Raw genomic sequence first — 17,058 nt, 5'->3', positions numbered from 1 at the left:
TATACAGGTAGCTAACCACCTGAAATGTTTATGTATATGGCGTTAAACATCATCTACTCATCATCACACTCATATATTTATATTTCACACATTATTATCAATATACGTTTTTATATATACTATTATAATTACTACTACTACTACTACTACTACTACTACTACTACTACTACTACTACTAAGATGGTTCTTGTTGTTACCCTGCCTGTCAGTATGCGTTAAAAGGCTGAAACTGGTCGGCTCGGAGTCAGTATACCCTGCCTCTGTGGAGTATTCATGTTAAACTGCGGCATGCTATCCTAGTGGGCTAACACTATAAATCGGCATTATCCGGACTAGTACAATCAGCCACAGACACTCGCGTGCATGCACGTCGCTATATGAGGGCAATAATCTTGGTAAACCCAATTTCACCTCAACTCACCCAAGTATGTCAGTTTAATCCTGTCGCCGCAGCAACATGCAACGCCTTGGTGAAATAAATATTTCTTTACTCTATAACAGTTATATGTTTCTGCTGTCAAGACAATGAAAATGTCAGGGTGATGTCACCATACACAGAATGCCCTCATTTATCTTAGAGCAAGTCTGTTCTCGCAAGTGGATCAGTGGAGATTCCTGTTTCACCAAAAATAAGTAAGGGGGTTATTCTTTTCCGGCGAAAAATCCTTGATAATATTTTTCATTGTCACAAATCCCTTTCAGTAACTTTAACGAAAATATTAAACGTTACGATCCACTGTTTGAGATTATGAATTTGGTTCGTTGTTGTCCGTTTTTCGTCAGCTCCAACTTATATAAATAAATTGTTTGCGTGACTTTAAACGTTAATGCACAGCTATCGCCAAGATTGTTCTGGCGTTATGTAAACCCTGATTGAGTGGTGATATTCAAACGCAGAGTTTCATTTTCACAGTCTGAATACGATGTTGATACACATCAGGTTTTTCCACCAGGGTGAAGGTATATGTTTGTATCAAGACAAAGCTGATGTTGAATACACCGTGGGTAGTTATATATCATTACACATTCACGAATTTGGACACACCAGCATGACTCCGCTGTGGGGATGTCAAATGTTCGCAACGGTAAGTGGCTCCGGGGTATGACTTCCTGGTTGTGTAGAAAATGACGCACCGAGAACCGAGAGTGTACACGGGGTTTGGTTCTCCCTGATGGCGCACACACTGTTCACAAGGCTCTTTCTCCCTGATGGCGCACACACTGTTCACAAGGCTCTTTCTCTCTGATGGCGCCTGTTTGATTCGCATGACATGATAACCTCGTATGCAGAGTGAATAACACGATCAAAGCTTCTCAACCTCATTTTACTACTTGGATGTCGTTGTCCCTGGTGCACGCCGAATGACGATACATCAGTGCAGATTGTGTTCGCGAAACCTTACACCATTACATCTATACTGAGATTCTGGCAGCCTCTGTCTGCAGGTGCGCTTTTCATTTATGCTGTGAATTCAGTCCCATTCTACTCACCAAGGCCTGGATTACGTTGATGCCATGGCTTATGTTGAAGGCCTTACAATTGTGTGCATATGAATTAGGAAATATCGTCCTCTGAGTCAACAATTCGGCAATAATTTTATTTTGCAATTTCTTTCTTTTACGAAATAACTATGAAATTATATTGCATATTCCGTGCGATACTTATTGCTGTGCATGTTGGAGGAATAGAATGTGTGGAATTCAAGAACAATGGATATGAACTCGTCGTGGCAATACACAGAGACACTCCAGAGAACCTCAACATCATCTCTGAGCTACAGGTAAGGTGTGATCTATCTCTCCATTATGCATTACTACCTATTTACACAATCCATCTCAGAGTCATTTGCATTGGAATCCTGAAGCCCACGTTTCCCAAATGAACTGTTAAGCTTTAAGTCCATCACTTCCATACGCAGCTCAACTTTTCGTAATCACGTCGCTAGTTTGCTATTATTTTCTTATTTTAGCAATATGCTTTTGATGAATATTTTATGTTAGCCGTTACGTTGTGTGCAGTAATACCACGATCTTTCCTGATTCCTAATCTTATCCTTCATGAGCCTTTCCTGTCAAAATATAATTCATGATGTAATTGTAGACCATGTTAACCTCTGCCTCGGACTACCTGTACACTACAACCCGGAAGTACACCTACATAAGACGTGTGACCATCTTAGTACCAGACACGTGGAGGAGACAACAGTCCTGGAAAGACGAAGGGGAGATAACCTTTACTGATGCAGATATCAGAGTTGACTCATCACATCCAGCATGGGTAGGTCAACCTATTGGAATATGTGACAAGTTGTACCCGACTGTCGTTCATTCATATATTGAAACAACGTTAGGTCCTTTGTCCAGGTGACCCACCTCGCACTGACAGAGAGAGCACGACTGTCTCATGCTGGATACAGGTTAACCGAGTTGTTTTGAAGAACATTTGCAAGCGTTGCTCCAATGTTGTTGAGTTGCTATTCCCGCTCACAGTCTCAACCAATGCTCATGAAGCCCACACAGTGTGTTTCGTCGCCCTTAGCTTTAGATTAAATAGAAAACAACAACACCAGCGAATGACCACCGAGTATCCGCCGAAACAGATTCCTTTGGGCGTAACAAGGTGAAATGTTTTTGAAAATTATATGAATGGATCACTAAATGTCAGTGATGACACCAGGTGTTTGCGAAAATTGTAAGTTTGTTCTGCCCTACCGGTAACACCCACCACTCGTACAGTTTGTTTGTTGATTGTCGCCGCAAAGCTGACTCCTGCCACGAATTAATTCGAATTGAACTCGTGATCCTTAATAATTGAGAATGGACCTTCGTGAGAGTCCTGAAAATGTAACCTTGTCGCTAGGACCCCAAAACGTAATATATTGGCAGAAGCCATGTGATTTTAACATATTCACAGAAAATATATTGGTAAGACTTCCGCACGTATCTTCCCCTCAAAATCATATATAGTTGGAAGAAACAGGAGGAGTCTCTCAAGTACATTAAAAAAATGTTAAAGAAGTATAATGTATGTTCTGGATTTTTCGCCTCTCCGCTATGTTCTCCATTAAATTGGTCCCGCTTGTGTCACAGTTTCTCATCTCAGTGAGGTTTCATCGAGAGACTCACTCCTCTTGGCGTGATTAGGTTTTAATGTAGTGTTCGTATTCGTGTCCATGACAACCAGCAACACTTCTATGTATGTTACGTGGTGCAGACATAGAAACTGTGAATGTGACATATAGGTTGCTATCAAGCTGTTTCACTTCACGGTCTGGTGCCCCGACCTAACTCGTATTGTGCTGGTAATACACAGCCTTGCAAGAACATAGTTTTACAACGGAAATTACGGAAAATGAGTTTTAGTTGTACTTTTTATTGTATTTATTCAGTATAATTATTAAAATAAACTTAGACAATTGCAATAATTCTCGCCTGGCCTCGACACAGATCAGTGCGAGATTGACCAGATCACACTATAGCATGACAATCCTGCATAGGTACCGATCCCTAAATCCCTTTGGTTTAGATGCCTAAAGCTTTGATTGTTTTTATGCAACTGGTATTCTTTCATCTATATTTGAAGACATTTATGTGGATCGAAGTGTGAGTGAGTTTGGTTTGATGACAGGAAATTCAGTTATCACAGCGCGTCGGCTGGGTGTGAGAGGAAGACCCGAAGTGACTAATGGGCGGAACTCTACAGTATGGAGGGAATTGCGGTACCTAGGATGACTGATAAAAATGAATAATAAAAAATATTTTTTTAATGAAATAAAATATAAAAGAAATCTAAATCTAAATACGTGGCAAGTCAAAGATGATTTTGAAGAAGGTAATGGAAGCCAATTCTGAGCACTAGTGTCGAAAATTCATCTGTCATCGGACAGGTACATATACCTCAACTTATTCTGAAGTTGCATAACACTTTAAAACTGTTCATCACATTCCATTGTACTGGTATATCAAGTGACTCGGCGCTTTGCCTGGGACGGTTTAGAGATAGCCTTACCCCGACAACAGCGTAGGGTTCACTGAAGCAAACCTGTACACAATGTCACGCTCATGTCGACGAGGGAACATCTCCATTGTATGATAGGTAACGTTTCAAACTGCAGTGACCTGAGACGAGGAGGAGGCGAACTACTGTACTGTAATGTGTCTAAAGGACAGACTTACAGTCTGTATACGAAAAGATTCAACCCTGAGTAGAGTAGCTAGAGTAGCTTAATTGCTTCGTTTCATTTCATAGTGCTTACGGCCATTTGCATAGTTGTGTGTTAAAATGGAACAAAGAAACTGCGGATATCACAAGCAGATTGTCTGAACAGAATAACTAGAAATCTTAACACAGAAAATACACATCTTGTTATGTAAATAAAGACATTTATTTGCCCTAGCAAGTGGAGACTCCATTCTCAGCGTCACTATCATATATAAGCAACATTTATCGTAAACAAAATTGTAGATCTTGAAGCATGTATTAATAACTTGTTTGTTATAACAGACACACAAACAATACGAATACAGTGAACCACGTTTATAACGAACACGTTTATAACGAACTGACGGATATTACGAATTGTTTTTAGTGCCCGTAATTTGCTGAATATATAGTCTATATAATATGCTTATAACAAACTACGGTTATAACGAACTAAAATTAGTGTTCCCATTGAGTTCGGTTTAACCGTAGTTAACTGTAGTTCATAAATATATCGAGAACTATGGACATGTGTAGTAAATATAACATCAGTATCGACACCAGTTTTGGAAAATGGCGGGCGTAAAGGTAGTACATATGCATCACCATGTATCTTTCAGGGCAATACTCCCTACACGTTTCAACCCGGGCAGTGTGGGGAGCCAGGCCGCTATATCCTCCTGACGTCCGAGTACGTGCTGGACAATGGAATCAATCGTGTCTTTAATTATGGAGATGCTGGTAGGTACAGGGGTGCCATATAGAACCAACACCGTCCTTTGTAACGCTTCAATAGTTATCTACCAACACACTGAACATGGAAAATGTGCTAATAGCAGCAAACCACAGTGTTATTGCTTTCAGTACACGATTCACGTTATTTAGATTCTTGGAAACTACAATGGATTGTTCAATGCATATTCTATATTTTTTCAGAGATTTTTTTTATGGGTTTGTTAAACGACGTCCAAATTTGACATGCATGAAACATTCTGGAGATAAGCAAAATACAGTATTCATAATTTTGCATTCTCACATCTTCTCGAAACAAGGCAGTTAACTGACTGTCAAGTCCAATTTCCATCCTTGCCGAACTTGGCTGGAATTTCTGGGCTCGGTCGTAGCGTCACCAGTGACTATTACGAGCTATGTCCCTTCTATGTCCCTACCATTGACCAGTCAGATTTCACTTCTAATATCACCTTTGCTTCAAACAAAATGGCGGCGCCCAGTGAAGACGATCGGATAGATAATCACGGGACTTACTTCGCAAAGTGCATCAAATCACGTGAGCATGAATAGATTTGAAAATAAAATATCTGTTGACGCTAAGTTGACGGTACACATGCCTTGCAAATCCTGCAATCGGCAGAAATCTGCACGGCAATTTTCGAACCGGATGTTGATTTTGATTGTACTGTGCATAAACTCGTTAGTCCATTCAATATATGGCTCAATAATTCCAGCCTAGTTCGGCAAGGGTGGAAACTGGAGGTTTATAGTCAGTTAATTCCCTTGCCTCAAGAAAATGGTATTCCCATAGAAAAATGTGATTTTCTTCACAACCATTGATACATGGGATATTACAATTACTGTTGCACAAATCGCATTTGTTTCAAATGCACTGACAATTACGCGTATGTCATGTATCAATAAAATCCCCATATTGTCCTGTACATTCATAAAATAATCGATAACTGTCGAGAAGGTTAATGTGGACGTGGGTGGAAGTCCGCCATGTGTTCAAATAATGTCCAATTCCCTATTTCAAGGTCGTACATTGGTCCATGAGTTTGCACACCTACGGTTTGGAGTCTTTGACGAATACGGCATTCCTGGCAGCGACGTCCACCCAGTGGGGTACATCGACGACACATCAACAACCCTCCGTCCCACCGCCTGCTCCACTGACATCACAGGGGACTTCGTCGATGTCGTCAAGGACGCCGGCTGTGCACCAGTCAGCACTACCAAGCTGTTGAATGACGATTGTGCATTCCTTCCAAGTTCCTACATGAACAGGGCAACGTCATCCGTGATGTATGCACAGTTTCTAAAGGAGGTAGGGACACTGTTGACTTCTCAGCATTGATAGTGCCTCGCGTGTTCTTGTTAAGAGTGGAAGAGTTTATAAATGTTGAAAGACTCGGAACTAAGAACATTATTTCACTCAGCTCGTTGTTCGGCTGGGAACGCCTAGAAGGGTTATAACCAGTGTTTGCGTCACGAAAATTATATGTTAATTTAGAAATATTTTAACAAGGTAAAGCGTTACACTGTTGTATGCTCTCTGGTTCAAAGCCGTCATGTAATTTGACTGTTATTGATCGTGGCATTAAATAACAAACTTTCTATGTGGTTCAGTGAGGTTTTTGTGGGTTTAACACCACTTCCTTCATACTCAGTTGTACGGCGTGTAAGCTTCTTTTGCTTGGCTGATTACGTGTCATCGTGCTCCGATGGCGTGGATCATTTTCTTGCATTCAGTCACTGGTTTGCATGACACAGGCTCCGTTATTGAAACGTCAAATTAGACCACTTGGCCCCCAGTGACCACACATGCATTAATTCATCGTCTTATATAAATCAGCATGTTTGTCCTGATTCTAGGTGGTTAATTTCTGTGAAAGCAACCCTGAAAGTGGTCGATTGGATTTGAAGCATAATCCAAATGCCCCGAACAGGCATAACAAAATGTGCAATGAAAGAGGAACTTGGGATATCATCCGGGAACATCCAGACATAAAGGGACGTAACCCTGTTGATGTTAGCAACAGAAACCCGCAGTTCAGTGTTGTCTACCGTCAGAAGGAAGCAGTTGGCAACACCACAGTTTGCGGGCGGAGATTTGTATTCGTCTTAGATGTCTCTGGTTCAATGACTGGCGTAAGTAACATCACATCTAACAGTAACTCCATGTAAACGTTGTTTCTTATTTTCATGTTTTAAACAAGTGGTAAATAGAAATTGAAAAAAAATATTTAAAAAAAGTATTGCTAAGTTAACAATCTCCTCATCAGAATAACAGATACTTCAGGCTGCGTCAAATGGCAGACAAGGTCATCCGAGACGTCCTCCCAGAGGGAACCGAAGCTGGAATTGTAGTCTTCTCCTCCAGTGCAACAGTGACGGCCCCAATGAGATTCATCACGTCTCTCTCGGACAGAGAGGCGCTAACTCAGGAGCTGCCCCAACTGCGAAACTTCGGGGGCAGCACAGCCATCGGATTAGGCCTTCTCAAAGCTATAGAGGTACCGATCCGAATGAAAGTCAGGGCTCTGTCATTCAAAGCGGTCGTAGATCTACCTAAACCATGTGTCATACACTTTAATACAGACGAATGTCAGGCATAGAGTTGAGGCCGCTTTGTGAAACGGTGCCCAAGTATATGTAACAAACATATGTGAATAACACAGCCATTTTCATTAAGACTTTGTGGTGGGTGGGTTGTTAGCGACTAACGCAACCGGGTGGTCAGGTTCGCTGACTTGGTTGACACATGTCATCGCATCCCAATTGCGTAGATCGATGCTCATGATGGCAATCACTGGATTATCTGGTCCAGACTCGAATATTTACAGATGGCCGTCATATGGCTGGAATATTGCTGAGTGCGGCGTTAAACAATAAACAAGCAAACTTTGTCCTGTTTGCTGTATGGCTGAAATATTGCAGTGGGAGGTTGAACATTACCTCATAATGGACAGGTGGTCGAGGGTAGGGCTGGGACCCGAGTTACCCGGGTCGGATGGGTACTGAGTAGGACTCGGGTACCCACAGGACTACTCGGACTCGTGGTTAGTCATGTGATATATAGTTTAATGACAAAAACTTTCCAGAACTATATGGTTACACTACAAGTCACTAATGTTCGCATTTCTTTCTGACTATGCACCCATTCCTTCTGACTTTTCATATGATTGAATAAAGATATAACTTAAGTCAACTTCGGTGTATGCATGACCAGATTGTTTAATACATGTATCTAAATACATTTTGCAAGTGCTGTGGTAAAACAAATTCCCAATCGGACATTTGGTATCTCATGAGACCAACAGTAGATACTCGGTTAGGGTCGGGTAATAGGTGGGTGGGTACCCAGGTAGTAAATTTGGACTCGTCCCAGGCCTAGTCGAGGGACATCAAATTGGAATTATCACCCGCTTTTTCCGTCCTGAATTGGTCACATGTTTACGGCTGACATATTTCTGATTGTTATATTTCAGTTACTGGAGTCAAACGCTAAATCAGCAGAGAACGGACGGATATTTCTCATCACTGATGGGAGTGAAAACGTCTATCCTAGAGTACACACCATATGGACTAACATCACAAGAAAGCAGGTTGTGGTGCATACTGTCGCTTACAGTGACGATGCTGCACCAGTACTACGACCTCTCTCTGAAATCACTGGCAAGTAGTAGCAAACAGACATTGACTTGACATGTTCATGGTAGAGGTAAAAATGTACCTGAGTATTAGGTGTATATTATCCACGTTGCCAATGGTCAAGTATTGCTGGGGGCACGGGTGGCCAGTCGTCTGAGGCGCCGCGATTCCCTGTGCAGAGTTGCGTCCCTTGGGCACGCCAGAAACCTGTGATTGTGGCTTCGTATCCCGGTTCGCCCCGATTATGTTTCTAGGTCTGTCAGCACCATACCCGTGCTCGTTGGTTTCACCGAAGTGGTAAACGTCTGAGACCTGCATCACTTCGGGCTTTCCACCCACATTAAGCTGACATGCCGTGGTTAACTGGAATAATGTTAAAAGCGGCGTTAAACCCAACTGACTCACTCAAGTATTGTTGCATTTATATAATTATGTATTCTAATGAAGTGTTATTGTTAGTGAGTATGATATTACGTCACTTTAAGTAATATTCCAACGTATCACGGCTACAATAGCGTCGTGTTGTAGGAGGCCAGTATTCCTTCTTTGACGAGAGTTCCAGTTCGACAGCCCTTGAGGGAGCAGCGGAGAGGCTACTCGAAGATATCAGTGTCTGCGAGCAGGAAGCGGATTCAGCTGTTGAGGTATATGTACTGAACATATGTTTGCGTGCGTGCGTGCGTGCTTGCTCGCGTGCGTGCGTGTGTGTGGCTGCTTGTACTTGTCCGGACTGATGCTGATGTATAGTGCTAGCCCACTGAGATACCATGCCGCAGTTTAAGATGAATACTCCTCTCAGACACAGTATACTGACTCCGAGCTGACCAGTCCTTGTTTTAGCCCCTTAATGCCGAGCGCTAGACAGGATAACAACAAGTACCATCTTTTTACGTCTTTTGGTATGACGAACCCCGGACCTTCCGCTCTCCGGGCGGACGCTCTACAACTAGATCTAATTCAGAAGTTATATTATGAATAAATATGTCTTAAATCATACCTACATTTTTGCCACACGATTTTCATTTGTTTTTATTAATCAGATTGACCGCCATGCCATACATTTGAACTCGGCGTTGTCAACGTACGAACGGACAATCTTGATTGACTCCACCATCGGGAACAACACACTGTTCGTCTTTACTCTTTCAATACAAGCTCAAACAGAGGTAATGTTGTATCAGTTATTTGTTCCATCTGGATAGCGTTGGGGATTGGTGAGGTGAGGTGAAATTGGGTTTAACGTCGCGTCCAAGATTATTGCACTTATATAGCGACGTGCATGCACGTGTGTGTGTGTGTGTGTGTGTGTGTGTGTGTGTGTGTGTGTGTGTGTGTGTGTGTGTGTGTGTGTGTGTGTGTGTGTGCGTGTGTGTGCGTGTGTGTGTGTGGCTGCTCTTACTAGTCCGGACTGATGCCGATTCATAGTGCTAGCTAGGCGGTCTGCGTTGGGGATAATCCACCACATGAAACGTTGACATACACGTTTTTATTGCTTAGTAACATATGCCACAGAAGAATTGAGATATGTCTTAAAGAAATACGTATTTTGTAAAAACTAACACTGCAGATGTTAATGAATATCTTGTCTCTAGTCAGATTTACTTTCTTCAACAAACTTGAATTGTTTTTGAAGGAACGATAATTTTTTCAAATGCGGTGATTTACACTGTAAATGGGTCCAGGCAGGGCAGTAGAGAAGGGGTCGCATTTGCGAGGATCATCTCAAAACCTTTAACAAAAACCCTATTGAAACCGCCATCACGTTCTGATTTGCTGCTGTCAGAATCGACTGACACTGATACTATTGACGCCACAACATCTGGCTTTATCTCATTCACAACCTTCGTCACGCATCTTAGCTACGTGGGGGCACGGGTGGCCCAGTCATCTGAGGCTCCGCGATTCCCTGTGCAGAGTTGTGTCCCTTGGGCACGCCAGAAACCTATGGTTGTGGGTTCGAATCTCGGTTCGCCCCGATTATGTTTCTAGGTTTGTCAGCACCATACCCGTGCTCGTGGGTTTCACCGAAGTGGTAAACGTCTGAGACCTGCATCACTCCGGGCTTTCCTCCCACATTTAGCTAACCGCCGCGATATAACTGGAATAATGTTAAAAGCGACGTTAAACCCAACTCACTCACTTACTCACTCTTAGCTACGTCTCGACCATTACCTGATCAGACAGTTTGAAGGATGAACATTGCTCAAACATTTTGTTCAGCATTTAAGTCGGAATCGTACTTGTTCTTGTTTGTCACTTCAGTAACATCACATTTTACTTTCTATCAGCTCTTTTCTAAAGGATTCACATCACATGGCAAGATTACAAGCTTAAGTGTCTGTGACATTGATTCTTCATGCACCTGTAGCTCATATACCTTCTTGGTGTCATATACCTGTTGTTGGATAGCAATCACGGCAACAAGTTGAGCAAGTTACACTTTGGGTTGGGAATCTTTCCGTGTGGGTAGTGTTCACTGTGATAGGGTCCATTATCCATTACAAGACAGTGTTCCAGGTAAAGAAGGTATCGTTGACCCACTCCAGGAATACAATGCCGTTTATTTTTCGGTGTTATGATTGGCACTGATTCAAAATTTTCACGGGAATCAACTCTCAAAGAAAAAACTGAGAATCATATTGGTCCTTGTGAAAATTCGGTGAGAAACAGTGGGGGACCCCCACTGTTCTTATGGGCCTGTGACAGTCCCTGTTTGTGTTATTCTTCGCCTTTGTTCTAAATGTCACAGCAAACGAAACACAGCTTAGGGTACGATACGTCTCTCACCCGACCCACTTCCAGCTACCATGATGATATGTGGAGAATTTGCAATGTGATTCATATCATAATATTATCATGCCCAACCCAGTTTAATGTAACTGAAACAAACACGGCCGTACGTATATATTCCTTTGCATTTTACAACTTGTTTGGTCATCAATGGCACATCGAAAACCATCACAATCAAATAGACCATATTGCATTCCATGGCGCTTTGTTGCAGGTCAGCATTAAAGATCCCTTGGGGAATGTCCAAAACCAGGATTCACCAACATACAGCAAGGACAAAGCTCTGAACATCATCCGGTTCCTCATTCCTCTGGCCCAGGTATGTACAGCACACTACGGTTAAAACTAACTCAAAGGGAACACTAATTTTAGTGCGTCATAACTGTAGTTCGTTATAAGCATATATGGAGCATTTATACAGCAAATGGCCGGCATCAAAAACATCTCCGTCATTTCGTTATAAGCGTATTCGTTATAAACGTAGTTTACTGTACAAGCATTTTGCGAAATTCCGCAAGATATTGGTAAGTACTTATGGACAGTAGCATGCATGTGTTTGGTCTAATCTAAGCATGAGTGACTTTTTGTGATAATTCAGAAATAGATTGATAAATCTGTAGCTACCACCTATGATAAAGTGTGAATCTGGGAGAAAAACTGGTTTAAATGTAAGTTATTGACTGTCAGCTGTCAATATGTGTGCATTTTTCACTCTCAGGCTGGGAGATGGACATACAGTCTGAAACGTGGGTCAAGCTCCGATGAGTCCGTTGTGGGCGTGGTCAAGTCTCACCCACGTGTCGGAGCCCTTCCCTATGAGGTGGAGACGTGGATTAGCTCAAAGGAGTACAACTATTCAGCAGGCAGGGGCGTTGTTTTGTACACCTACGCCCACCAAGGGTACTCTCCCATCATCAGAGCCAAGGTGGACGTCACGGTATCCCGAGCAGGAGAAGCTCCCTTCAATGTGACCCTGAAGGACAACGGACGAAGTAAGTGCGATGAACCCGAGTAACAGAGTAAGAGCAGTAAACCTCGTTAATCCGGACAGAGCAAGTGTTTTGAAACTCCATTAATCAAAACAGAGTAAGTGCAGTGAACCGCCGTTAATCCGGACAGAGAAAGAGTTTTGAAAACGCGTTAATCTGGACAGAGTAAGAGCAGTAAAACCTCGTTAATCCGGACAGAGTAAGTGCAGTAAAACCTCGTTAATCCGGACAGAGTAAGTTCAGTAAAACCTCGTTAATCCGTAAAGCGTAAGTGCAGTGAAACCTCGTCAATCACGGTTCTCCCCGATTATGTTTCTAGGTTTGTCAGCACCATACCCGTGCTCGTGGGTTTCACCGAAGTGGTAAACGTCTGAGACCTGCATCACTTCGGGCTTTCCTCCCACATTAAGCTGACACGCCGTGATACAACTGGAATAATGTTAAAAGCGGCGCTAAATCCAACTCACTCACTCACGAATAATCGGGATGGTTTCTCTGGTGTTGACGTTTTATATTCGTTTAACATTAATATGGATAACAGATAAGAAAACATGTAGGTAGCAGGTTAGATTTGAACAACAACTACTTCTGCAGCTTGGCTATATACACGCAGGTGTTATGTTGTCCTAATTACGATGACATTAAAATTTCTTTGAACTTAAGTTATTTCATGTGACAATTTCTCTTTCTCGAAGACCCCGACAACACAGCCAACGACGGTGTGTACAGCAACTACCTACTCGGCTTCAAGTCCAACTCCCGTTACTCTATGGAGGTTAGGGTGGAGTCGGTAGAGGGACAGACAGTGATCATCAAAGCTGGAAATGCACTTTCTGGAAGAGCCCTATCAGTTTACCAGAGTAAGAACTTTCATTATTTTTAACAAATTAGAACACATTTATAACAAGTGTTATATTTGGGCTAACACTGCCTCAGTAAAGTACAAATTGTAGTTCTTTTGGGGGGTTGAGTAACATCCGGGATTCGAACCCGCACTTTCAGAATGAGACACCATCCATGTTTAACTGCGGCATCTTTCCACAGTGGGCAGGGGCGGTGGGATAGCTTAGTGGTTAAAGCGTTCGCTCGTCACGACGAATACCCGGGTTCGATTCCTCATATGGGTACATTATGTGAAGCCCATTTCTGGTGTCCCCCGCCGTGATATTGCTGGAATATTGCCAAAGGCGACGTAAAAACATACTCACTCACTTCTCAGTGGACTAGGAGCAAGAAACCGGCAAACGTCGCTATTAATGTGAAATAATCTTAAACGCGTCTTGAGACCACCTTTTTACCCAAACTCACCCTGACATTTGAACTGGTAGTGTTCAACTGATGATCACCTGAATATACCGATGTCTGTTTCCTAGACAACACAGCCCCAGTGGTGTACGAGCCGGTGGACGGCTTCAGCAGAACAACGTCACCTGGCGCAATAGATATCCAAGGTTATGACCCCTTAGTTGATCAACTAGATCCGGGTCGGGTCACTGACCTTGACATCAGCGTAGTGAACAGAAACAGAAGAACCATCGCTATCACCTGGACAGCCACTGGGGATGATCTTAATGTTGGCACCGGTAAGTGAAGGGTGGCTTGAGAATGTAGAGCTGTTTTTAATGTTAGCACAGCTAGGTGATGGGTTGGGTGGGATGGGATGGGATGGGATGGGATGAAATGGAATGGGATGGGATGGGATGGGATGGGATGGGATGGGTTGGATTGGATTGGATGGGATGGGATGGGTGGGATGGTATGGGATGGGATGGGATGGGTTGGATGGGATGGGTGGGATGAGATGGGTTGGATGGGATGGATGGGATGGGATGGGATGGGTGGGTTGGATGGAATGGATGGGATGGGTTGGATGGGATGGGATGGGTGGGATGGGATGGGTTGGATGGGATCGGATGGGATGGGTTGGGTGGAATGGGATGGGATGGGATGGGTTGGATGGGTTGGGATGGGATGGGTTGGATGGGATGGGATGGGTTGGATGGGATGGGATGGGATGGGTGGGATGGGATGGGTTGGATGGGATGGGATGGGTTGGATGGGTTGGGATGGGATGGGATGGGATGGGTGGGATGGGTTGGATGGGATGGGATGGGATGGGTGGGATGGATGGGATGGGTGGGGTGGGGTGGGGTGGGGTGGGTGGGATGGGATTATCCTTTGTTGTCACAGATAAGCGCTGAATTGGGATGTTGTGTTGATGATTATCCCCATATATAGATAACTTCTTAATACTGACCTTTTAGATACCTTTCTACTGACATCACTACCTGGGGTTTGACGCTAGGGACATCAGCGAACGCTAGGTTTCTCCTGGGTTTCTCCCCTGACTATTAATAGTTTCATGACCATCTACAGGTGGCATGACTGATTTCAGGAACACGAGAGTAACCAGAAGACAGACCAATGTGGTGCAGGATTGAACTATTTCCATCAATACTTCCGGGTTAATGTGTGTTAAGCCTACCTGGTCACTGTGTACACGGGTATCTAGAAACACTGCTTATTGATTAGAAGGCGTCCACGAAACAAAAAATTATATCAGTGGAGTTCAGTATGAGGGTCACTGTAGACTAACCTGTTATATCTTACGCTACATAATATAATCACATTGGTTTAATGTTGATAATGAGATAGTAATTTGGTATATTTCAATTTGACAGTTTATGCCCGAGATGATATATGTATATATTTGAAGGTCACGTGCATGTTCTATGTGTGGTGGTCATGCGGGATGGATGGGAAAACTAGCATTTAACGCGTTAGTTTAGTCGTTAGAGTCCCAATATGGGTACAGGGTATTAAAAAAACGCTAAAGCCCGAACACACACTCTACAAACAACTACACGAAGCTCATATCTCGCTAAAACACTCTTTTAGGACCTTTATCATATACTATATTTAGTTAAGTTTACCCGTAATTTAAAAAAAAGTAGAGATGCGGAAGGTATGGAATAAGTGAGTACACATATACAAATTTAATACCATGTAGGTGGTTATCCCAAGAATGATGCATTTAAAGTGTTTTTGATTTGTATTTCAGTTGCAAAATATGACATCAGAGTATCAAGTTCTTTTGATGCACTTCGTCGGAATTTCACGGCCTCCTACGAAATATCGAACAACAACATTTTGAGCGGCAGCCTTACTGCACTTCCGTCAGGCTCGCAGCAAATGGTTCAGGTCGCGTTGCCTAGCGACCAGACAAGTAATTTCCACGTCATTGGTCTGAGAGCTGTGGATGACTCAAATAGAACGTCACTGATATCAAATCTGAGATCTGTAACATTTCAAGCAATCACAATTCCACAACGAACAACGACCACAACCGCCACAACACAAAGGGCAGTCACCACCCCCACATCGCCCACGAGGCGCCCAAGTCTCACATATACACCATCAGATAATAATACATTGCTTTTAGGAATTGCGTTTGGTGTAGGAGCAGCACTCATCATCCTCCTCATCATGGTCATGTTTATTGTGTGTATTATACCTGGCCGTGAGCATGTGTCTACAAATTCTAAGCATGTTTCTCGTGTGGCTCATGTAGCACCGATAACAACATTGTCTAAGGTGCCTCAATATGCTAGGCGGGATTATTATATCCCTTAGACGTGCAGGACCCGCTTATCGTTGGTTCGAATTCAAGATTCGTATGATTTGTTAGTACTATAATACATACTCGTGGATTAGTTGTGATACGACCAAAGCGGTAGACACGCCCCGATGAAGCTTAACTATTGTTGCAAAGAGGAGTTATACGGCGTTATAGCCACGCATACTCCTATAGCTACTGGCGGTTATATTTTATTGCTGCTTGTTTTCACAATTGATTACATACCACGCTGTAAAGTTGATGCACGACAATTAAAAATATATCACACTATGTTAACTACTTAGTATACATAGAAGCAAGAAATGTAATAAAGAAATACTAATGGTATACTGATGAAATCATTAATCCATGCACAGTAAATACACATTCCATATCCTTGTACAGGGGTGCTCAATAAACCAACTGGTGCTGTTAAGTACATCGAATTCAGTATTCAAATTCACTCGAACCTCTCAGGATACTAAAGAGCTGAATTCCGCCCCCTTTCTTTGTGAGGATTCGCTATTCGTGGCTCCGATACCCAAATTCTGTCTCTATTTTGACCCTTGCTTCGTCTGGACCATGCCTTGCAGTAGTGAGTGAGTGAGTTTGGTTTAACGCCGCTTTTAACAGTAATCCAGTTATATCGCGGCGTTTCAGCTTAATGTGGGAGGAAACCCCGGAGTGATGCAGGTCTCAGACTTTTACCACTTCGGTGAAACCCACGAGCACGGGTATGGTGCTGACAAACCTAGAAACATAATAGGAGCGAACCGGGATTCGAACCCACAATCATAGGTTTCTGGCGTGCCCAAGGGACGCAACTCTGCACAGCGAATCGCGGCGCCTTAGACGACTGGGCCACCCGTGCCCCCGCCTTGCAGTAAACGTACACTGCTCAAGCAGACACTTGTCACCACGAATGAAAGGGAGGTTAATGAGGTTGGCAGGACAAACAATGGCAGTGACACAGAATGTGACATGCAGTAGGTCATGAAAATCGAGAACACAACCAACATGTAACAGCGCCACCTGGCTGCAGTATACTAGACAATATAAATTAAGTGAAGAC

At 43.0% G+C, this 17,058-nt stretch overlaps 1 protein-coding gene across 1 annotated transcript; it reads left to right on the top strand.

Annotated features, from left to right (window-relative positions):
* The first annotated feature begins 993 nt into the window (after positions 1–993).
* Positions 994–16,544, top strand: LOC139462461 (calcium-activated chloride channel regulator 1-like). The gene is made up of 14 exons (XM_071244211.1): positions 994–1,782; positions 2,103–2,279; positions 4,823–4,943; positions 5,975–6,264; positions 6,813–7,088; positions 7,223–7,453; positions 8,429–8,615; positions 9,120–9,235; positions 9,632–9,757; positions 11,596–11,700; positions 12,100–12,373; positions 13,066–13,230; positions 13,744–13,953; positions 15,432–16,544. Exons 1-14 carry the CDS (start codon positions 1,633–1,635, stop codon positions 16,001–16,003), a joined length of 3,000 nt encoding a protein of 999 aa, XP_071100312.1. The 5' UTR covers positions 994–1,632; the 3' UTR covers positions 16,004–16,544.
* The last annotated feature ends 514 nt before the right edge of the window (positions 16,545–17,058 follow it).

This window comes from Haliotis cracherodii, unplaced genomic scaffold (assembly GCF_022045235.1).
Source record: "Haliotis cracherodii isolate W230 unplaced genomic scaffold, xgHalCrac1.p SCAF_1, whole genome shotgun sequence".
NCBI lineage: Eukaryota > Metazoa > Mollusca > Gastropoda > Lepetellida > Haliotidae > Haliotis > Haliotis cracherodii.
This window is presented reverse-complemented; position numbering and strand designations above follow the sequence as displayed.